Source organism: Cherax quadricarinatus, chromosome 3 (genome assembly GCF_038502225.1).
Source record: "Cherax quadricarinatus isolate ZL_2023a chromosome 3, ASM3850222v1, whole genome shotgun sequence".
NCBI classification, from domain to species: domain Eukaryota; kingdom Metazoa; phylum Arthropoda; class Malacostraca; order Decapoda; family Parastacidae; genus Cherax; species Cherax quadricarinatus.
In genome coordinates this window covers 36,886,000-36,911,354 of record NC_091294.1, presented here as the reverse complement: position 1 = coordinate 36,911,354, position 25,355 = coordinate 36,886,000, and the positions used below count along the sequence as shown (strand labels likewise).

General features: G+C 41.9%; 1 protein-coding gene across 1 annotated transcript in view; it reads right to left on the bottom strand.

Annotated features, from left to right (window-relative positions):
• LOC138853854 (uncharacterized) overlaps positions 1–25,355 on the bottom strand; it is a 59,892-nt gene that overhangs the window by 285 nt on the left and 34,252 nt on the right. The window contains exon 2 of the mRNA XM_070093211.1: positions 5,860–5,974. Within this exon, the coding sequence (XP_069949312.1) occupies positions 5,860–5,974 (115 nt within the window). The remainder of the gene's footprint in view (positions 1–5,859; positions 5,975–25,355) is intronic.

Genomic DNA, 25,355 nt, shown 5'->3' with positions numbered 1-25,355 from the left:
TCTTACGTCTTCTTGAGAACCTGAATACAAAATATTTAATTGGCTTCAGATTTCTTGTGTTGAGTCGCGCATCGGATTTTGATTTTTTAAGCAAAATATTTTACATCAGCATTGTTCTGCTATCGTGTTATATAAGAAAGAAGGATCACTGCAGCAGGCCTACTGGCCTGCTGTAGTCAGGTCCAGGCATATCCACTTAAGGAAGGACCACGGCATTATACCTACCAGCACAAGCTAGTCAGATATGCATTAGCACAAGCTAGTCAGGTCCACCTCACACCCACCCACACTCACTCATGTATTTATCTAACCTATTTTTAAAACTACACAACGTTTTAGTTTATATGACGATACTCGGGAGTTTGTTCCACTCATCCACAACTGTATTACCAAACCACACTGGTTTGGTAATATCCTTCTTGAATCGGAATTTTTCCAACTTGAAACCATTGCTGTGAGTCCTCTCTTGGCTAGATATATTTAGCAGGCTATTTACATTCCCTTTATTTATTCCTGTTTTTCATTTGTACATCTCAATCATGTCCTCCCTCCACTCTAGAGAGTGCAGATTCAGGGACCTCAGTCTATCCTCATTGGGAAGATTTCTGATACGTGGGATCAACTTTATCATCCTCCTCTGTACGTTTTCCAGTGGATTTATATCCATTCTGTAATACGGTGGCCAGATCTGTATAGCATAATCTAAATGAGCCCTAACCAAAGATATATAGAGTTGAAGAACAACCTGACGACTCCTATTTATGCTTCTTGATATGAAGCCAAGGATTCTGTTCGCTTTATAATGAACACTAATGCACTGTTGTCTTGGTTTCAGATTACTGCTAACCAGAACCCCTAAATCCTTTTCGCAATCAATATTATTAAGATCTACATTATTTAGTTTATATGTGGCATGGCTATTCCTGTCCAATGTTTTAGAACTTTTCATTTGTTTATATTAAACTGCATCTGCCACTTCTCCGATCACTGCATCAGTCTATTCACATCTTCCTGGTGTGCTCTAATGTTCTCATTAGAATGAATTCGACGGCCTATTTTGGTGTTATCAGCAAACTTGCTGATGTCGCTATTTATTCCCTCCTCTATGTTGTTTATGTAAACTGTGGACAACAAAGGGCCCAACAATGACCCCTGTGGTACACCGCTTGTGACGTGCCCCCACTTTGCAGTTCAGCAGGAAAGATCTGCCGGAAATGACCTCTGATACAGCTCTCTGATGCATTAGTAGAACGGCTCCATTTGTGGCTCGAGGGATAGGGGAACGGAGAAGAAATATCATAGACATCACCTCGATCAAACTTAATTGTGGTATTGGGGTGTTAATCCATCATCATCTCTTCGACTTTTTTTTCCGAAACTTATTTACCAACGAGTCTCTGGCTACGAGACGGTGTGGATAGCCATTATACATTCTTACTCAGATTGTAATGATCAAGAACGCAACGGTGATAACATTCCCTTCTCTCGTTATCTTTTCTGATAAACTCACTGTTGAACATCATTCGCTTGCAACTTCTCGAAACCAAAAAGAATTTGTAATATAAACATAAATTCTACTTTGCAGCATATTTATATATATCTGGGAAAATTTTAAGCCAATTCAAATTCATTTTCTTCTCGTAATGCAAAAAAAAAAAAAAAAAAAAAAAACGTTTTAAGAGTTTATCTTTTGCTGAGAGAAACTCAGCAAGAAAATTTTCTATGCAACATCTCCGAATGTCAAGCACTCAGAAAGAAATTTATTTTTTCAATAACTCAGTTACTCTCGCAGGCATAGCCATTTAGTATCTTTAAATTCACATAAGTCTGAGGGGCGCTTTTAATATGTAAATCAAGTGAAAAAAAGACTTTATGACTACTAGAATGTCAGAGTTATTAATAATAATAATAATTATTATTATTATTATTATTATTATTATTATTGCGGCCGGTGCGTTGAATATATATATATATATATATATATATATATATATATATATATATATATATATATATATATATATATATATGTATAAATATATATATATATATATATATATATATATATATATATATATATATATATATATATATATATATGTATATGTGTGTGTGTACTCACCTAGTTGAGGTTGCGGGGGTCGAGTCCGAGCTCCTGGCCCCGCCTCTTCACTGATCGCTACTAGGTCACTCTCCCCGAGCCGTGAGCTTTATCATACCTCTGCTTAAAGCTATGTATGGATCCTGCCTCCACTACATCGCTTCCCAAACTATTCCACTTACTGACTACTCTGTGGCTGAAGAAATACTTCCTAACATCCCTGTGATTCATCTGTGTCTTCAGCTTCCAACTGTGTCCCCTTGTTACTGTGTCCAATCTCTGGAACATCCTGTCTTTGTCCACCTTGTCAATTCCCCTCAGTATTTTGTATGTCGTTACCATGTCCCCCCTATCTCTCCTGTCCTCCAGTGTCGTCAGGTTGATTTCCCTTAACCTCTCCTCGTAGGACATACCTCTTAGCTCTGGGACTAGTCTTGTTGCAAACCTTTGCACTTTCTCTAGTTTCTTTACGTGCTTGGCTAGGTGTGGGTTCCAAACTGGTGCCGCATACTCCAATATGGGCCTAACGTATACGGTGTACAGGGTCCTGAACGATTCCTTATTAAGATGTCGGAATGCTGTTCTGAGGTTTGCTAGGCGCCCATATGCTGCAGCAGTTATTTGGTTGATGTGCGCTTCAGGAGATGTGCCTGGTGTTATACTCACCCCAAGATCTTTTTCCTTGAGTGAGGTTTGTAGTCTCTGACCGCCTAGACTGTACTCCGTCTGCGGCCTTCTTTGCCCTTCCCCAATCTTCATGACTTTGCACTTGGTGGGATTGAACTCCAGGAGCCAATTGCTAGACCAGGTCTGCAGCCTGTCCAGATCCCTTTGAAGTTCTGCCTGGTCTTCGATCGAGTGTATTCTTCTCATCAACTTCACGTCATCTGCAAACAGGGACACCTCAGAGTCTATTCCTTCCGTCATGTCGTTCACAAATACCAGAAACAGCACTGGTCCTAGGACTGACCCCTGCGGGACCCCGCTGGTCACAGGTGCCCACTCTGACACCTCGCCACGTACCATGACTCGCTGCTGTCTTCCTGACAAGTATTCCCTGATCCATTGTAGTGCCTTCCCTGTTATCCCTGCTTGGTCCTCCAGTTTTTGCACCAATCTCTTGTGTGGAACTGTGTCAAACGCCTTCTTGCAGTCCAAGAAAATGCAATCCACCCACCCCTCTCTCTCTTGTCTTACTGCTGTCACCATGTCATAGAACTCCAGTAGGTTTGTGACACAGGATTTCCCGTCCCTGAAACCATGCTGGCTGCTGTTGATGAGATCATTCCTTTCTAGGTGTTCCACCACTCTTCTCCTGATAATCTTCTCCATGATTTTGCATACTATACATGTCAGTGACACTGGTCTGTAGTTTAATGCTTCATGTCTGTCTCCTTTTTTAAAGATTGGGACTACATTTGCTGTCTTCCATGCCTCAGGCAATCTCCCTGTTTCGATAGATGTATTGAATATTGTTGTTAGGGGTACACATAGTGCCTCTGCTCCCTCTCTCAATACCCATGGGGAGATGTTATCTGGCCCCATTGCCTTTGAGGTATCTAGCTCACTCAGAAGCCTCTTCACTTCTTCCTCGGTTGTGTGCACTGTGTCCAGCACTGCACACAACCGAGGAAGAAGTGAAGAGGCTTCTGAGTGAGCTAGATACCTCAAAGGCAATGGGGCCAGATAACATCTCCCCATGGGTATTGAGAGAGGGAGCAGAGGCACTATGTGTACCCCTAACAACAATATTCAATACATCTATCGAAACAGGGAGATTGCCTGAGGCATGGAAGACAGCAAATGTAGTCCCAATCTTGTGTGTGTGTGTGTGTGTGTGTGTGTATGTGTGTGTGTGTGTGTTTGTGTGTGTGGGTGTGCTCACCTAGTTGAGGTTGCAGGTGTCGAGTCCAAGCTCCTGGCCCCGCCTCTTCACTGGTCGGTACTAGGTCACTCTCTCTGAACCGTGACCTTTATCATACCTCTGCTTAAAGCTATGTATGGATCCTGTGTGTGTGCGTGTGTGTATGTGTGTGTGTGCGTATCTTTCAGAACATTTGCTGTGATTCCTTATTGATATTAATGCCATCAGCAGTATGCATCGAAAGTATAAAAGTTACTACGACAGTTTCTGTCTTTTGCATGCTGCTCATTAACTATTAAATCACAAGAGCGAACCATCATGATGAATCATACCACGGGGGGGATTTGAACCCGCGGTCAGAGAGTCTCAAAACTCCAGACCGTCGCGTTAGCCACTGGGCCAGCTAGCCACAATAAGATTCGTCCAACTAGGTGTATTTCTACACCATAGGAATCTTAATGAAGCTAGCTGGTCCAGTGGCTAACGCGACGGTCTGGAGTTTTGAGACTCTGACCGCGGGTTCAAATCCCGCCCGTGGTATGGTTTGTTTGCAATCGTGTCATTACGATTTCGTGAGTCATCATGATGAATCTACAGAAAATTTATTGTATATACTAAGGTTGTCAGCTAGACGACCAATCTGTAGTCTGTACTATTTGGTCGAATGAATTATTTGATTACTTGAGCAGAAGGTAAACTTCTACGTAGCTCATCATGCCTATTCTTACTTTTGCAGTGCGAACATAACTGGGTTCTCCGCAAAAGTCAAGCATACAATCGTTTATTTGAACCTTAATTCGGGGAACGAATGACTCCCTCACAATGTTACTTTGCTGATTCCATTTCCTCCATAGGATAGACTAGAATGTATGGAAGATGAAATGGAAGCTGGCAAAGTGATACTGGCAGAGAGTCTGTACCTTCTACTCCCCTCTGGGAAGCTTCCTTGATGTTGGTGAGGGGATCTTGATTTAGGGAATTGGATCTGTGCTCCAGTTCCCCGAATTAAGCCTGAATGCCTTCCACATCCCCCCCCCCCACCAGGCGCTGTATAATCCTACGGGTTTAGCGCTTCCCCTTGATTATAATAATAATAATAATAATAATAATGTACCTTCTAATGATCCTAAATCGTGACATTTTTTTAAAAAGCCATATTTGGAAATGTAGATGGGCGGGGTAAAAATAATAAAATACGAGTTTTGGAATCAGAGTTTGAAATTGGTTCAGAAAATACGTTCGAATTTTTAATGAGAAAATAAAGTTTAAATTTATTGACCAGGATTGTAGTTGTTGTTCTTGTTGCTGGTTGTGGTGGTGTACACACACACACACACACACACACACATACACACACACACACACACACACACACACACACACACACACACACACACACACACACACACACACACACACACACACACACACACATATATACATCTAAAGATTTGTGTGTAAACACACAAATCTTTTAGATAAATGTGCATGTACAAATAGCAACAGTTTTCACAGGGATTATTTTGCATACTGCAATATCCCCTGTTTAATACCAAACTGCAGCAGGTCAGGACTCGACCATACGAACCTTATACCGCCTCTAGAGACAGCACAATGTACGCATCGCCCTACTACTTGAGCCAGCGATCGCTGGCTCAAGTAGTAAGGCGATACGTGTATTGTTCTGTCTCTGAAGGGAGTTTAAAGTTCGTAGGGTCGAGTCCTGACCTGCTGCACTTTGGTAAATGATTTAAAATCACTTGTTTCGTGATTTCATTGATATATATATATATATATATATATATATATATATATATATATATATATATATATATATATATATATATATATAATGTATGTATGTGTACATACAGTGAGAGAAGTGAGGACTTACCCTGCATATAAGGAATGAGACGACACATAAGGGTACCGAAGACGAAGTCCTGCAGAAGGGAACCCACCAAGGTGAAGGGCATACAGAACACCCCCAGCAGCAGATCTGACACAGCCTAGGAAAGAGTCAATTAGTGAGTAGTGAGTGTGAGTGAAATGGGAGATACAGAAGCAAAAAGAAGAGAGAGAGAGAGAGTTGAAAATGTTTATAAAGGATGGGCAGGAAGAAGTTTGGAAAGGTAGTATAAGGACAAAACAACGTGATGTGACATAACACAGTGAGAATAATACTCGACTGCATTCATAATACTCATTTAACAATTTGTAAAAAAAAAATTAAAACTTATAATTACGAAACGAGGAGAGTTTTAAAGTAAAACGTTATTGATTTGTGAAACATTTGGTAATCAGGTTAGTACTGCGCATCAGACCAGTGGAGGTCAAGTACCACTTGAAGTGCTGCGCATCAGATCAGTGGAGGTCAAGTACCACTTGAAGTACTGCGCATCAGACCAGTGGAGGTCAAGTACCACTTGAAGTACTGCGCATCAGATCAGTGGAGGTCAAGTACCACTTGAAGTACTGCGCATCAGACCAGTGGAGGTCAAGTACCACTTGAAGTACTGCGCATCAGACCAGTGGTGGTCAAGTACCACTTGAAGTACTGCGCATCAGACCAGTGGTGGTCAAGTACCACTTGAAATACTGCGCATCAGACCAGTGGAGGTCAAGTACCACTTGAAGTACTGCGCATCAGATCAGTGGAGGTCAAGTACCACTTGAAGTACTGCGCATCAGACCAGTGGAGGTCAAGTACCACTTGAAGTACTGCGCATCAGACCAGTGGAGGTCAAGTACCACTTGAAGTACTGCGCATCAGACCAGTGGAGGTCAAGTACCACTTGAAGTACTGCGCATCAGATCAGTGGAGGTCAAGTACCACTTGAAGTACTGCGCATCAGACCAGTGGAGGTCAAGTACCACTTGAAGTACTGCGCATCAGACCAGTGGAGGTCAAGTACCACTTGAAGTACTGCGCATCAGACCAGTGGTGGTCAAGTACCACTTGAAGTACTGCGCATCAGACCAGTGGTGGTCAAGTACCACTTGAAATACTGCGCATCAGACCAGTGGAGGTCAAGTACCACTTGAAGTACTGCGCATCAGACCAGTGGTGGTCAAGTACCACTTGAAGTACTGCGCATCAGATCAGTGGAGGTCAAGTACCACTTGAAGTACTGCGCATCAGACCAGTGGAGGTCAAGTACCACTTGAAGTACTGCGCATCAGACCAGTGGAGGTCAAGTACCACTTGAAGTACTGCGCATCAGACCAGTGGAGGTCAAGTACCACTTGAAGTACTGCGCATCAGACCAGTGGAGGTCAAGTACCACTTGAAGTACTGCGCATCAGACCAGTGGAGGTCAAGTACCACTTGAAGTACTGCGCATCAGATCAGTGGAGGTCAAGTACCACTTGAAAATGTTCAAATAGTAACTTTTAAAACTTTAAATTTTTTCTATAAGTAGATTTTTATCAGTGATTTTCATCATATTACATTATATATATATATATATATATATATATATATATATATATATATATATATATATATATATATTATATATATATATATATATATATATTTATATAAAATATGGGGAGGTACCACCTCTAGAACTGTATATATATATATATATATATATATATATATATATATATATATATATATATATATACAGTTTTTTTTACCATTTCTGGCGAATTACTAGAGATTGCTGTGTAATGCCTACGAACAATGTGGTGTTATTGGAGGCCATCAAACGCCCAGTATTGCAGGATATTAAGGGGCAATATATACGACGGGAAATTCTGCAGTACAGCCACTCATCTACCAGATATGAATGCTGTTGCAGAGCCAGTGATTACTCTGGGACAATTATTATTCATAGATGGAATTCATTTATTGATCCTGCAGTGAATAAAATGAATAAAATGTTTATAATCAATAATAATTGAAGTAGGGCAACAGGGTAACAAACTGGTTGATCAGGCCCTGATCCACCGGGAGGCCTGGTCGTGGACCGGGCCGCGGGGGCGTTGATCCCCGGAATAACCTCCAGGTAGACTCCAGGTAACTGGTGGTTAATCCTGCAGTGTGTCGAGCTTAACCATTAGTTAATTCAGCTTTGTATACGGTGATTACTGAAGAACTGTAGTCACTTTATTCCCGGTAGTTTAGTCAGTGATAACATATTATTGTTAATAATAAAACTAGAGTTGGGTTTATTATATAATAAAATTGCCAATCAATAACATTTATTTCGGCAATTGTTTGTTACGTTTATTATTACATTGATGACTACAGTTGTATAACACACTCGAACGTACCTGCGGGAGGTTTCAAAGGTTATTCTGTTGTCACTCCTTGCCAGGTCAACCAGGTTGTTGCTAGCGGCTCGCCAGCCAATGTATCCAAAACAAATGAGATGCTGAGGCATCGTAAAAATAGCCGGTAGGGCTTCAACTTTTTCCTGGAAAACTTTTGGTTTTGTTCCAGCGATACGTATTATATATGGTGGTAGCAGGTTGAGCCGGTGTGGAATGAGGTAGACTGACCAGTTGTGGATTGAGGCAGGTTGACACAGTGTTACATAATTACGCTTATAGAGCTTCTGTTTTTCATTTCTTTTAGTTATTATTTCCTCCCGCATGTAGATCATCATCATCATCATCATCATCATCATCATCATCATCATCATCACCATCATCATCATCATCATCATCATCATACCTTGAGAGGTGGCAGTCAGTAACTAAGCTGCCTAAAGAAGCGGCAAGACGCCAAGCTTTATGTACTGAAGCAGAAGAGAGGTGCATCAGCTGGAGACGACTTTACATTGAGCTAGCTCTTCGGCAATCAGACTACCCAGGCGTTGCACATGTGTCTTATCTATCAATTTGTTGGCATTGTAAGCCATCAAGAATATGAGACTATTCCTGCTATTCAACACGAAACACACTAATCTCATCACTTAGTAAGAAGAACTATTGACTACTATGCTCACACCATATACTATACACAAGGACAGGAAGCACATTAATCTCACCATATAGTAAGAAGAACTATTGACCACTATGCTCACACCATACAGTGTGACCAACAACACGAAACACACTAATCTCATCATTTAGTAAGAAGAACTATTGACCACTATGCTCACACCATACAATGTGACTCACACCATTCTTAACACCGCTCCTGATCGTCCCTAACCATTGAATTTTAAATTCTTAAATAAAATACATTATTCTAAAATCAGACACATTCTGTACCCAACTTTACATTTCTTTTCAGAAAAATATTAAACTGATAGATATTAAATGAAAATTGATAAATAAATAGTATTAAAAAATAATGAAAATTTAAAATTGATTAATATAAGAATTTAATAATAATTTAAGAAGATAATAAACTTGTTAACCGATAATAAATGAAATAAAATCAAGAACAATAATACACAATAACCCATACAAAGAAGAGAGAGGCGTGTGACAACGTTTCGGTCAGACCTGAGCCATTAGCAAGTGTGACCAGTTACTGGTGCAAGTCGGACCGAAAAGTCGTCAAAAGCTTCATTCTCCTACGGGCAGATTATTTTTATATTGAATAAGATAATTTACGTTTCTGTTAACGGATAATACCATTTATAAACCATACCACGGGCGGGATTTGAACCCGCGGGTTCAAATCCCTCCCGTGGTATGGTTTGTTTGCAATCGTGTCATTACGATTTCGTGAGTCAATACCATTTATCTTTGTTAGAATCCATACTTGCACAGGGACCATTACAATCACCATTACAAGCACCATTACAATCACCATTACAAGCACCATTACAATCACCATTACAAGTACCATTACAATCACCATTACAAGCACCATTACAATCACCATTACAAGCACCATTACAATCACCATTACAAGCACCATTACAATCACCAATACAAGTACAATTATAATCACCATTACAAACACCATTACAATCACCATTATAAGCACCATAACAATCACCATTACAGGCACCATTACAAGCACCATTACAAGCACCATTACAAGCACCATTACAAGCACCATTACAAGCACCATTACAATCGCCATTACAAGCACCATTACAAGCACCATTACAAGCACCATTACAAGCACCATTACAAGCACCATTACAAGCACCATTACAAGCACCATTACAATCGATATTACGGGCACCATTACAAGCACCATTACAACCGCCATTACAAGCACAATTACAAGCACTATTACAAGCACCATTACAAGCACCATTACAAGCACCATTATAATCACCGTTACAAGCACCATTACTATCAGTCTTAACATTATTAACAACGAATTCATTATCTCCATCAATGTCATTAGGGTAATTACTATCACCTTCATCAATCTTTCATGTCCTCTTAATAACATCATCAACTTTATTTAATCCTCTTCACCATTATTATTATTTTAATTATTGTAATCATATTTTTGGCTCTCATCATATCCTTCATCCTTATCACCAATATCACCCCTTCACTATCATTACCATCACTTTCTACCCTCACATATCCTTCATCCTTGTCACCAATATCACCCCTTCACTATCATCACCATCACTTTCTACCCTCACATATTCTTCATCCTTATCACCAATATCACCCCTTCACTATCATCACCATCACTTTCTACCCTCACATAAATATCATCCCCCCCTCCCATTGTTTTCATCACAATCTTCACCATTCACACCAAGATTTTAACACATATCTTTCCAGCAACAACCTGAAATTTGATTAATTTTCGACCAGAGAGTTGAAATTTTCTGTGTTTCAAGGCCACAAATAGTCTCTACGCATTTCCAAATAAATGACTGAAGATAATTGATGATCCAGCCTCACTAATCTGTTACACATTTAGGGATGGGAGGTAATAACTAGTCGTCAGTGGTCCAGGAATATCAGGTTTTTCGGAGAAACGATAACAGTTATACGGTGTGGTTATGATCCGGGATTATATACCAGTTAGCGCACCTATCACACCTGCTCTCGCTTATCTGGGCTTAAAATGAATAGATATAGCTCACTGTTACGCATATAATGTATTAAGTTCAGAGAGTGGCACATCTGAACTGACTCAGTAGAACTTCGAGAATAAACAGCTGCTTAGATTTAGAGAAAATTGAAGTCGTAGTTATTTCATTCTTTTGGATATATTTGCGTTATTAATATTACTGAAATTATCAGTGTTATAATCGTCACCGGTGTGTGTGTGTGTGTGTGTGTGTGTGTGTGTGTGTGTGTGTGTGTGTGTGTGTGTGTGTGTGTACTCACCTATTTGTACTCACCTATTTGTGGTTGCAGGGGTCGAGTCCTAGCTCCTGGCCCCGCCTCTTCACCGGTTGCTACTAGGCCCTCTCTCTCCCCGCTCCATGAGCTTTATCAAACCTCGTCTTAAAACTGTGTATGGTTCCTGCCTCCACTACGTCATTTTCTAGGCTATTCCACTGCCTTACAACTCTATGACTGAAGAAATACTTCCTACTATCTCTCTGACTCATTTGTGTCTTCAACTTCCAATTGTGGCCTCTTGTTTCTGTGTCCCCTCCCTGGAACATCCTGTCTTTGTCCACCTTGTCTATTCCACGCAGTATTTTATATGTCGTTATCATGTCTCCCCTGACCCTCCTGTCCTCCAGTGTCGTCAGGCCGATTTCCCTTAATCTTTCTTCATAGGACATTCCCCTTAGCTCTGGAACTAACCTTGTCGCAAACCTTTGTACTTTCTCTAGTTTCTTGACGTGCTTTATCAAGTGCGGGTTCCAAACAGGTGCTGCATACTCCAGTATGGGCCTGACATACACGGTGTACAGTGTCTTGAATGATTCCTTACTAAGGTATCGGAATGCTGTTCTCAGGTTTGCCAGGCGCCCATATGCTGCAGCAGTTATCTGATTGATGTGTGCTTCCGGAGACATGCTCGGTGTTATACTCACCCCAAGATCTTTCTCCTTGAGTGAGGTTTGCAGTCTTTGGCCACCTAGCCTATACTCTGTCTGTGGTCTTCTGTGCCCTTCCCCTATCTTCATGACTTTGCATTTGGCAGGATTAAATTCGAGAAGCCATTTGCTGGACCAGGTGTCCAGTCTGTCCAGGTCTCTTTGAAGTCCTGCCTGGTCCTCATCAGATTTAATTCTCCTCATTAACTTCACATCATCTGCAAACAGGGACACTTCTGAGTCTAACCCTTCCGTCATGTCGTTCACATATACCAAAAATAGCACTGGTCCTAGGACCGACCCCTGTGGGACCCCGCTCGTCACAGGTGCCCACTGTGATACATCATTACGTACCATGACTCGTTGTTGCCTCCCTGTCAGGTATTCTCTGATCCATTGCAGTGCCCTTCCTGTTATATGCGCCTGATGCTCTAGCTTCTGCACTAATCTCTTGTGAGGAACTGTGTCAAAGGCCTTCTTGCAGTCCAAGAAGATGCAATCAACCCACCCCTCTCTCTCGTGTCTTACTTCTGTTATTTTATCATAAAACTCTAGAAGGTTTGTGACACAGGATTTGCCTTCCATGAATCCGTGCTGGTTGGCATTTATACTCTTGTTCCGTTCCAGGTGCTCCACCACCCTCCTCCTGATAATCTTCTCGATAACTTTGCATACTATACACGTCAGTGACACAGGTCTATAGTTTAGTGCCTCTTTTCTGTCTCCTTTTATAAAAATGGGACTACATTTGCCGTCTTCCATACCTCAGGTAGTTGCCCAGTTTCCAGGGACGTGTTGAAGACTGTGGTAAGTGGCACGCACAACATATCTGCTCCCTCTCTAAGGACCCACGGGGAGATGTTGTCCGGTCTCATTGCCTTTGAGGTATCGATGTCCCTTAGCAGTTTCTTCACCTCCTCCTCATCTGTATGTATGTCGTCCAACACTTGTTGGTGTATTCCTTGCTGGTGTCCCCATCTGATCTGTCCCCCCAGAGTCCTTCCTGTCTCTACTGTAAATACTTCCTTAAATCTCGTGTTGAGCTCCTCACATACCTCTTGATCGTTTCTTGTGAGTTCTCCACCTTCTTTCCTCAGCCTTATCACCTGGTCCTTGACTGTTGTCTTCCTCCTAATGTGGCTATACAGCAGTTTCGGTCAGATTTGACTTTCGATGCTATGTCGTTTTCATACTGTCGCTGGGCCTCCCTCCTTATCTGTGCATACTCGTTTCTGGCTCTTCTACTAATCTCCTTGTTTTCCTGGGTCCTATGCCTCCTGTACCTTTTCCATTCTTTGTTGCACTTAGTTTTTGCCTCCCTACACCATCGGGTAAACCAAGGACTCGTTTTGGTCTTCCTATTATTTCTGTTTCCCTTGGGAACAAACCTTTCCTCTGCCTCCTTGCACTTTGTTGCCACATATTCCATCATCTCGTTTACTGATTTTCCTACCATTTCTCTGTCCCACTGAACCTCCTGCAGGAAGTTTCTCATACCTGTGTAGTCCCCCGTTTTATAGTTTGGCCTGTCCCCTTCAGTTCCTGTTACCTTCTCCACTTGTAACTCTACTATATAATCAAAACTCAGAACCACGTGATCGCTAGCTCCAAGGGGCCTCTCGTAAGTGATGTCCTCAATGTCTGAACTGCTCAGGGTGAACACAAGATCCAGTCTTGCTGGCTCATCCTCCCCTCTCTCTCTGGTTGTGTCCCTGACATGTTGATGCATGAGGTTTTCAAGTACCACATCCATCATCTTGGCTCTTCATGTTTCGGGACCCCCATGTGGCTCCAGGTTTTCCCAGTCGATCTCCCTGTGGTTGAAATCGCCCATTACCAGTAACTTTGCTCTGCTCGAGTGAGCTCTTTTTGCCACCTCAGCCAGTGTGTCCACCATCACCCTGTTGTTTTCTTCGTACTCCTCTCTTGGCCTCCTGCAGTTCTGTGGTGGGTTATACATCACTCCAATGACTACTTTGTGTTCTCCGGACTGAAGTATACCTACAATGTAGTCTCTTTCTCCAATCATGTCCATGCCTTCCATTTCCTCAAATCCCAATCGGTGTTTTATGAGAAGTGCAACCCCTCCTCCCCCTCTACTCCTTCTATCTTTCCTCAGGATCTAATATCCCGTTGGGAAGATTGTGTCTGTTATTGTCTCAGCGAGTTTTGTTTCTGTGACTGCTATGATATCTGGGGATTTTTCACTGATTCTTTCGTTCCACTCCTCATGTTCATTTGTTATTCCATCCGCGTTTGTGTACCAAACTTTCAGTTTCTTTTCTATCATTGTTGTCATGCAAGAATATTGGGGTTGGGGGAGCGAGAGCCTTGGTGGGGGCCTATATGGGGCTGTGGTGTAGGTGGGGTTTGTGATGATGGGGGTGGGGTCAGAATGCCAATAAGGGACAGCTGTTGAGGTGAGGTTTGTGATATGGGGATTGGTGGCAGAGGGAACAGTGAGTGGGTTGTAGTATAGGTTGCTCAGTTGCGTTGGGAATGTCGCGGTTGGAGTCTTTTGGTGGGAGATTCTGTGGGGTGTGTTTGCCCTTCCTCCTGTGTCTGGGTCCTGCTCATCTTCGTCATTGCCTCTCGTTCCTCCTTGCGTCTCTGTACCCTCTCTTTCAGTGTAGTCCTTTCTTCTTGTGTTCTGTCGCGGTCGAGGTATACTCTCTGGTACCCCTCTTTGTCCCTCAGTCTTGCTTTCTCTTGCAGAATCCTGGTTCGAGCTGATTCTTCCTTGAAAGTTACTTTGACAGGCCGTATCCTTCCACTCGCAAACCACCCAATTCTCTGAAAATTTGTCACCTGGGTCATATCGTCCTCACCTATTGTTTTCATGATACCTTCAATCATTTTTTTCTCCTCCTGCTTTATTTCTTCAAAGTTGTCCCCCTTGGCTTCTTGGAGCCCGTACACAGAAACTGACCTCGCCCTTTCCTCCTCCCACTGAGTCTCCATCTGCTTCCTCTGAGGCATTTTATTTCCTTCCATTGACATGTTCTTACCTTCAGTGTGTGTGTGTGTGTGTGTGTACTCACCTATTTGTACTCACCTATTTGTGGTTGCAGGGGTCGAGTCCTAGCTCCTGGCCCCGCCTCTTCACCGGTTGCTACTAGGCCCTCTCTCTCCCCGCTCCATGAGCTTTATCAAACCTCGTCTTAAAACTGTGTATGGTTCCTGCCTCCACTACGTCATTTTCTAGGCTATTCCACTGCCTTACAACTCTATGACTGAAGAAATACTTCCTACTATCTCTCTGACTCATTTGTGTCTTCAACTTCCAATTGTGGCCTCTTGTTTCTGTGTCCCCTCCCTGGAACATCCTGTCCTTGTCCACCTTGTCTATTCCACGCAGTATTTTATATGTCGTTATCATGTCTCCCCTGACCCTCCTGTCCTCCAGTGTGGTCAGGCCGATTTCCCTTAATCTTTCTTCATAGGACATTCCCCTTAGCTCTGGAACTAACCTTGTTGCAAACCTTTGTACTTTCTCTAGTTTCTTGACGTGCTTTATCAAGTGCGGGTTCCAAACAGGTGCTGCATACTCCAGTATGGGCCTGACATACACGGTGTACAGTGTCTTGAATGATTCCTTGCTAAGGTATCGGAATGCTGTTCTCAGGTTTGCCAGGCGCCCATATGCTGCAGCAGTTATCTGATTGATGTGTGCTTCCGGAGACATGCTCGGTGTTATACTCACCCCAAGATCTTTCTCCTTGAGTGAGGTTTGCAGTCTTTGTCCACCTAGCCTATACTCTGTCTGCGGTCTTCTGTGCCCTTCCCCTATCTTCATGACTTTGCATTTGGCAGGATTAAATTCGAGAAGCCATTTGCTGGACCAGGTGTCCAGTCTGTCCAGGTCTCTTTGAAGTCCTGCCTGGTCCTCATCAGATTTAATTCTCCTCATTAACTTCACATCATCTGCAAACAGGGACACTTCTGAGTCTAACCCTTCCGTCATGTCGTTCACATATACCAAAAATAGCACTGGTCCTAAGACCGACCCCTGTGGGACCCCGCTCGTCACAGGTGCCCACTGTGATACGTCATTACGTACCATGACTCGTTGTTGCCTCCCTGTCAGGTATTCTCTGATCCATTGCAGTGCCCTTCCTGTTATATGCGCCTGATGCTCTAGCTTCTGCACTAATCTCTTGTGAGGAACTGTGTCAAAGGCCTTCTTGCAGTCCAAGAAGATGCAATCAACCCACCCCTCTCTCTCTTGTCTTACTTCTGTTATTTTATCATAAAACTCCAGAAGGTTTGTGACACAGGATTTGCCTTCCGTGAATCCGTGCTGGTTGGCATTTATACTCCTGTTCCGTTCCAGGTGCTCCACCACTCTCCTCCTGATAATCTTCTCCATAATTTTGCATACTATACACGTCAATGACACAGGTCTATAGTTTAGTGCCTCTTTTCTGTCTCCTTTTTTGAAAATGGGAACTACATTTGCTGTCTTCCATACCTCAGGTAGTTGCCCAGTTTCCAGGGATGTGTTGAAGATTGTGGTAAGTGGTACACACAACATATCTGCTCCCTCTCTAAGGACCCATGGAGAGATGTTGTCCGGTCCCATTGCCTTTGAGGTATCGATGTCCCTTAGCAGTTTCTTTACCTCCTCCTCATCTGTATGTATGTCGTCCAACACTTGTTGGTGTATTCCTTGTTGGTGTCCCCATCTGGTCTGTCCCCCCAGAGTCCTTCCTGTCTCTACTGTAAATACTTCCTTAAATCTCGTGTTGAGCTCCTCACATACCTCTTGATCGTTTCTTGTGAGTTCCCCACCTTCTTTCCTCAGCCTTATCACCTGGTCCTTGACTGTTGTCTTCTTCCTAATGTGGCTATACAGCAGTTTCGGGTCAGATTTGACTTTCGATGCTATGTCGTTTTCATACTGTCTCTGGGCCTCCCTCCTTATCTGTGCATACTCGTTTCTGGCTCTTCTACTAATCTCCTTGTTTTCCTGGGTCCTATGCCTCCTGTACCTTTTCCATTCTCTGTTGCACTTAGCTTTTGCCTCCCTACACCTTCGGGTAAACCAAGGACTCGTCTTGGTCTTCCTATTATTTCTGTTTCCCTTGGGAACAAAACTTTCCTCTGCCTCCTTGCACTTTGTTGCCACATATTCCATCATCTCGTTTACTGATTTTCCTACCATTTCTCTGTCCCACTGAACCTCCTGCAGGAAGTTTCTCATACCTGTGTAGTCCCCCCTTTTGTAGTTTGGCCTGTCCCCTTCAGTTCCTGTTCCCTTCTCCACTTGTAACTCTACTATATAGTCAAAACTCAGAACCACATGATCGCTAGCTCCAAGGGGCCTCTCGTAAGTGATGTCCTCGATGTCTGAACTGCTCAGGGTGAACACAAGATCCAGTCTTGCTGGCTCATCCTCCCCTCTCTCTCTGGTTGTGTCCCTGACATGTTGATGCATGAGGTTTTCAAGTACCACATCCATCATCTTTGCTCTCCATGTTTCGGGACCCCCATGTGGCTCCAGGTTTTCCCAGTCGATCTCCCTGTGGTTGAAATCGCCCATTACCAGTAGCTTTGCTCTGCTCGAGTGAGCTCTTCTTGCCACCTCAGCCAGTGTGTCCACCATCACCCTGTTGTTTTCTTCGTACTCCTCTCTGTGTGTGTGTGTGTGTGTGTGTGTGTGTGTGTGTGTGTGTGTGTGTGTGTGTGTGTGTGTGTGTGTGTGTGTGTGTGTATGTGTGTGTGTGTGCATCTGTCTATCTACGTCCAAGTGTGCCAGCGCGCGAACGCCGGCCAATTACGCGCCGGCAAACAACTTCCAGCTTGATTCTAATTGGCAGAGGAGGGAAGTTCTATAGCAAGCGTTGTGTAACGCGGAAACAGAGTCAACCTCTTGTAGGAGCCAACCACCACCCAGGAAACTCTACATACGCTCCTATTGGTCACCACCAACTGACTTTAGTACATCGAAGACAACGTTACAACAACTAACCGTAAATTTGTATACCGTATGTGTGAGTTTTTGACATGATGCTGCAGAGGCCAGACTGTGTCTAAGGAAAGGTTCCTTAAAAAACAATTTGTATCTTTATTGTATACAAAGATTAAGTTGCATATTTAATAATGTTGTTGGGTAGATATAATGGACATTACCATATTTCCTTCCGTGTTTTAAGTATAGTACAAATAATTTAATAATAATTATTATAATTATAATAATTATCATGATAATTGTAAACGATTACTCCTCTATTCCCTTCAGAATATCAAAACAGATTATAGTATAATAATAATAATAATAATAATAATAATAATAATAATAATTACAGTAAAAAATAATCATAATAATAATAATAAACCGTTACTCCTCTAATTTGTTCAGAATATCAAAACATTATTATCCTGGTTGGGCTCCAGGTTCCTCCAGTGATGCAAGTGATTAAATGAAGTTTTAGGTTGTTGTGATGTGATTAGTATTAGTGGAGAAAGATGTCGCTTAATTGTGTCAAAGGCGTGAACAGAATTGCATTTGGATATTTTGCTTTACTCTGATTCAAACCTTCCCGGAAAGTTAAGGGGTTATTTTTAAATATTTCTCACGTTTGTCAATTTTTAAATTGCTAGTTAGACAAAGAATATTGGACTAAATGTTATACTCTCCTGGATGGCAGTCTGTTCTAGTGGAACACACACATTGCCACCAGGGCATTGCATATGTTCCAGTGGGTGGTAATGCTATTTGTTTCAGTTGGCAGTAACTGCATTTGTTCTTGAGAGTGAACTTCACGTGTTCCAGTGGGTCGAACCGGATGTATTCCGGTGAGTGACACTCGATATGCTCCAGTGGGTGGCACTAACTCTGCTCCAGTATGTGTCACTGACTTTGGATCAGTAAGTGACACTGTTCTAATTCTGATAAATAGCAGAGCCTATGTTTTTGTGATTGGTATTGTCCTTGTATCAGTGAGTAGCACTTTCCTAGTTAGTATGTGTGACACTGCCTGTTTTCCAGCGAGTAACAATTCCCATGTCTCAGCGGGTATTACTGCCTTTATTGAAGTTCGTGTCACTGTCTCTATGAGTTCAGCATCATTAAAGAGAAGCCAAAACGAGGAAGTGCATGGAAGTAGTAGTCATTCTAAATTTTAGCAATATAGATCAAAATCAGGAGAATCTTTAGCATCGTTAAAACATCCTTGTTCATGCCATTCTACGTGGAAAAACACCTGCTCGTAACCAGGTGAGGTAACCTGGTGAAGTCACCTGGTGAAGTCACCTGGTGAGGTCACCTGGCTTAGGAACTTGACGTATAAACACTCTCCATCTCATTAAAAGGAATATTCAGGAGAGGTTTGTAAGTTCCTTTGTTTAACTTGGAAAATGTTCACCTGTGAGAGAAAAGTTGTCCACATCAACGTTTGTTTTGCTTTAAGTGAAATACGTGAAAGGAAAGTTAAGTATATTCTGAATAAATAAAGAAGTGCGTAAGCTTATCCCGTCATCTTACATGCTCACGATGTTTTGCACTCTCGAGAGTGCAAAACTTTAAACAGCGTTGCTCTCTACCAACCTGTTTACGGTTTTTCCATAAGTGTTTTTGCTTTGCAGTACAGAACTGCATAATTATGGATGCCATTTATAGTGGAGAAGAGAATTGTAGAATTGTTTATGACCGATGCACTATCTGAGGATGCTTATTGATCAAGCTTATTGATACAGCGCCTAGACAGACTGCGCATGCTGATCCACAGTCAAAGCAAACGCGTTCACTAAGCCTTGACCAGGTAACTATTGAAAGCTATCTCGCTGTTTGCGCACCTAGCAGGACATGAGATGGTTCCCTGTGTGATAGTATCTGCATGTTGCGTGTTTGGAGTTGTAGGTATCGAGGTGGATTTACAAAAAAAAATGTATTGAAAGCCCTCCTCGCGTATCCTTTTTCTTGCTCTAACTGAAGAATCGCTACACACATCTCCTGGTGGAAATGGAGAATAATTTTTTCAAGACTTCTGGCTTCTGACTAGGTAGTCAGATTTTGGTGGACCCTGCAATAGTAACGTTGATGCATGAACGTCTGAAGACTACTCTGAAATCTAGTGTATGGCATAATCTACTTTAGTAAATATCCTTGAAATGAGAATTATGTACAGATTTTGAAGGCTCTCTGAAGTGTAGTTGCCTTTCAAGCGACGAAGTTTACGAGTGTTGCTGTGTCACCTTTGGAGATGGAACGATGACTGAGTAATCTCTTGTTTGATGCTTCCCGTTATTAGTGTCAGCAAAAGAGAGATCTTTTATTTGATGCTTCAGTTACAGGTGTCAGGAAACTCAATATGGACGTGTTGGAGAGTCCTTCAATACGAAGGTTAGTGTTACAAAAATACAGAACAACTTTTCTTTTGATGTAAAAATGTGACATTAACTTTCGTGACATTAATTGTTGTCTGTTTAAGCCTTAATCAGATTACTAAATGTGTGGGTAGATTTTTTTTTATTAATTTGTAACCTTTACTGGGATGCCTTTGATTAGTAATGTGTAATGTTTATAGTATATCAAACAAATTAAGTTATTATTACTTAACCTTCTTGGGTTATCTAATATCCATTAAGCAACTATTGAAAATAGTTAAAATTATTTTAAAAATAAGCAACTGAAAAAGTATCAATATCAGCCTGAAACTGAGGATCGGTACTGGTATCGGCAAAAAAAAAAAAAAAATGGTATCGTCTCATCCCTATTACTGATCAATCTAAAATTCCAGAATTAAAAAAAGAAAAACTGAACATAAATTGACCTCCATTAAATCGGGAAAATTTCTACAAGTAATCCGATAAAAAAGACTCGTGTTCCTTAGGCAATATCCTTATACGCGGTGATGGATATGTACAGAGCGTCCTCCTCACACTTATAAATTCGGGTAAGAACTTCAGTCATTGGCTTATCGAACATGTGTGCGAATATCAGTAAGATGGATGTTTGAAACATAAACACATATGCAGTTTAATGTGATCCTTTATTGACAACGTTTCGCCCACACAGTGGGCTTTTTCAAGTCACAAACAGATCTGTTTTTGACTTGAAAAAGCAAACTGTGTGGGCGAAACGTTGTCAATAAAGGATCACATTAAACTGCATATGTGTTTATGTTTCCATTGTGTCGGCATTTTATACCATTTATTTTCAAGATATATGTTGTTAGTTACTACAGTATAACGAAGATAGTGAAGTGTTATTGTGAACACAATAACACTCTTGCTCTCTGCTTTGTCTAATCTCCTAACCTCAGTTATGGATCACAATGTCAAGCCATATATGCTCTCTCTAGTGCCTGTAATTACCAGTGCCAGAAGTTTTGTCTTTTAAAACATAAGTGTAAGGCTTCCTCAGGGAAAGTTTGGGTTATGGAGTGGAGTTCGATACTTCCTGTACCAGCGGAAGATGAAGAGATGAGACATATGCAACACCGAGTATCTTTATTGAGAAACACTTCGCTAACCAAGGACCTTATCAATCAAATACAGAGATAGGAGCTTTATATTGGTGTCATTGCAAGGAGCGGAACAATGCAGCACTAGCAAAAGTGGTCACATGTGGGATGGGCTTACTAGTGAAATAGGTTGGTTTCATAAGGAGGACTAAAGATTTTGCAGTCGGGTTGTAGGCATATTGTAGCTTCGATGAAGCTTGTTGTCAGCCTTGTAGTGGAGCCACTACTTGACTGATAGCCAGATTGGCCTCTGCATCCACTGTGTCCTGTGGCGGTACATTAACTGCTTCAAAATTTATGTTGCTTTCTGTGGGGGCTGATCCTTCTGTTGCTTCTGCCATGCCGACAGTGGCTGTATCAGACAGTCAGGCCACAGCTGGTTCTTGTGATCCAGTCGCTCTCTCCTCGTATTCTGATGTGGAGCTGTTAACTCGAAGAGCGTCGTGTGGCTGTCCTCGTTAGGCCTTCCTCTGCTTCTGCTTAGATAATATATCCTCTACACTTATTAAGGTTAGATATCCTCTACTCCTGCTGCGAGAGGTTTGACGGCTGTTACTTTTAAGTTTTCTTCTGGTGTCCCCGGCAGAGGTGCCTGTCACATGTTCCCTTTCCAAAGAAGCATAAATTTTAGAAATGAATCATATGTGCTTCCCATCATCATAATGGGAGCCTGATACTCTCTTTTTTCCTATTTCTCAAAGGGCCAAACTCTAGTGGAAACTAGGAGAGATTGTCTTCCCATAAGAAACGTGATCGATTACACCCTTTTAATATTCCCTTCGTTGCGACACTCTCTTATAAGATGCATGTTAACGGTATAGTTGAACCATTAATATTATTGACTGGATATTCATATTATAATCAATATTGTTATTATCATTACCGTTGGTTATAGGAGGATATTCAGAATTTTGCGTTAGACTGCTGAACATGACATCAGATATTTATATTAGAACTCGCTAAAATGCACCTGAAATACTATCAAGAAAGGTATTTTGGCTTATGTCAATACAAGTTCCGAAGTTTTCAAATTTTTTGAAAATATATTGTTATGTAACTTGTTAAGCCAGCTAGGTAAGTCAGTTAAAGCGTGAATTATATTACGCAAACCTTGGTGGATCACGCGTCACCAAGCAACAACAGCTCCATGGCAACTTTCGTTAAATATCACAATCAACACTTACGCTGCTACGCACGACCTCCACAACTGAATCCTTTATGCACGACCTCCAAGAACAAGTGTTTTTTTTTTTTACATACCTCCCAGACTTAGTTCACTATAAACTTGCGCCTCGTCTGTGGGACATGTCAAGTCGAGTTTTGTTCCAGGAATCCCAAACAATGTTTTATTGTGTTTCATGAATGTGACAAAGAAGACGCATCAACTTTCTGGCTCGCTTGGTCGTTATTAATATATCTGTCCTCTTTGCATCAGATTGTCTCTCCCTGTCTGTCTGTCTGTCTGTCTGTCTGTCTGCCTGTCTATCTGTCTGTCTGTCTGAGTTTGTCTAGCTGTCTGTTTCTCTCTCTCTCTCTCTCTGATTTCCAATTCGACCTCTGAGGATAAAAATTTATAAGAATGAGAAACTTTGATATTTTTACTTTTTACTTTCATTTTCACCTTTTTTTCAGAAACTTTTAAATTATCCATTGACATTTTATACTGATGTACAAAAAAGTACTTTTCGATGGGTATCTAGTGGCTTATCCGTCACGAACCCAGTGTCTTCTGACACGGGATTTTCTTAATTCGTATTCCATAATCAGTTAACCATCAAATGACCTATTAGAACTAGGTTTTATACTGTACTGTAAAAGCAGGATAGTTACTTAGTAGTGCCACAAGAAGAGTTATTTATATTTACTTGTATTGAATAATTTGAAGCGACTACAGACTATAAGCAACTGAGTTCTTGGAGAACACTGAATAGAACTCCACAAGAAATTTGTGTTACTCTCCTTTGGTACTGTAATATTGTGAGAAATAAATACCAGATGTACATATATCCTACATCAATATTAGCAGTGGGATCTTTACAGTGACATATACATTTATAGAATTAATCTCCTTCAGGTAGATATGTATCAGCGAATTTGCCTGAAAAAACAATATTATTCCAGTATTACAATACATATACAATTTTTTTTTAATTCGCGAAGAAGACAATAAGAAAAGAACGAATCAAATAACCTAGAGTTACAAGGTTCTTATTAGCTAAAGCTTGACTTGAACAGATATGATTAAATAAAGATTAGTTGTTAATTAAACAAGTGAATAGAGGGCCTTTCTGAAACTAATATTGTATATAAACTCTGAGTTCTGTGAATCATCATATCCAAATGGATAACTTACGATTGTTCTCTGTTTAGTAGGTAAACATTATGTTTGGATATTGATCACTTAAATGACTAGAAATTGACTTAATGCGTTCTGGAGATTAATCTTGTAAACCAGTTTTGCCTATTGATTCAACGGACATTTACCTCAGTTTGGGCATGAAGCAGCCTGTACCTGATGTAGTGGAGGGGTGGAGGAGGGGGTTGAAGGAAGGTAGAGGGGATGAAGGAAGGGAAAGGGGGAGAAGGAAGGGGGAAGGGGGAGGGGAGTTTGGAAATGAGGTGTGTACTTTCCTGTGGGTGTGTACTTTCCTGTGGGTGTGTACTTTCCTGTGGGTGTGTACTTTCCTGTGGGTGTGTACTTTCCTGTGGGTGTGTACTTTCCTGTGGGTGTGTACTTTTCTGTGGGTATGTACTTTTATGTATAATCACCTATTTGTGATTGTAGGGGTCGACTCACAGCTCCTGGCCCCGTCTCTTCACTGAGTGCTACTGGTCCTCTCTCTCCCTGCTCCATGAGCTTTATCATACCTCATCTTAAAGCTATGTATGGTTCCTGCCTCCACTACCTCACTTGCTAGGCTATTCCGCTTCCTGACTACGCTATGACTGAAGAAATACTTCCTAACTTCCCTTTGACTCGTCTGAGGCTTCAGTTTCCAATTGTGACCCCTTGTTTCTGTGTCCCCTCTCTGGAACATCCTGTCTCGGTCCACCTTGTCTACTCCTCGCAGTATTTTGAATGTTGTAATCATGTCTCCCCTAACCCTCCTGTCCTCCAGTGTCGTCAGGCCGATTTCCCTTAACCATTCTTTCTGTGTGTGTGTGTGTGTGTGTGTGTGTACTCACCTATTTGTACTCACCTATTTGTGGTTGCAGGGGTCGATTCATAGCTCCTGGCCCCGCCTCTTCGCTGATTGCTACTAGGGGCTCTGGTGGCCTGGTGGTTAACGCTCTCGCTTCACACGGTGAGGGCCTGGGTTCGATTCCCAGCCAGAGTAGAAACATTGGACGTGTTTCTTTCCACCTGTTGTCTATGTTCCCCATCAGTAAAATGGGTACCTGGGTGTTAGTCGACTGGTGTGGGTCGCATCCTGGGACACTGACCTAAGGAGGCCTGGTCACAGACCGGGCCGCGGGGGCGTTGACCCCCGAAACTCTCTCCAGATACTCCAGATACTCCAGGTCCTCTCTCTCCCTGCCCCATGAGCTTTATCATACCTCGCCTTAAAACTATGTATGGTTCCCGCCTCCACTACGTCACTTTCTAGGATATTCCACGGTCTGACTACTCTATGATTGAAGAAATGCTTCCTAACATCCCTTTGATTCATCTGAGTCTTCAACTTCCAATTGTGACCTCTTGTGTCTGTGTCCCCTCTCTGGAACATCCCGTCTTTGTCCACCTTGTCTATTCCGCGCAGTATTTTATATGTCGTTATCATGTCTCCCCTGACCCTCCTCTCCTCCAGTGTCGACAGGCCGATTTCCCTCAACCTTTCTTCGTAGGACAATCCCCGTAGCTCTGGGACTAGCCTTGTTGCAAACCTTTGCACTTTCTCTAATTTCTTGACGTGCTTGACTAGGTGTAGATTCCAAACTGGAATACTCCAGTACGGGCCTGACGTAAATGGTATACAGAG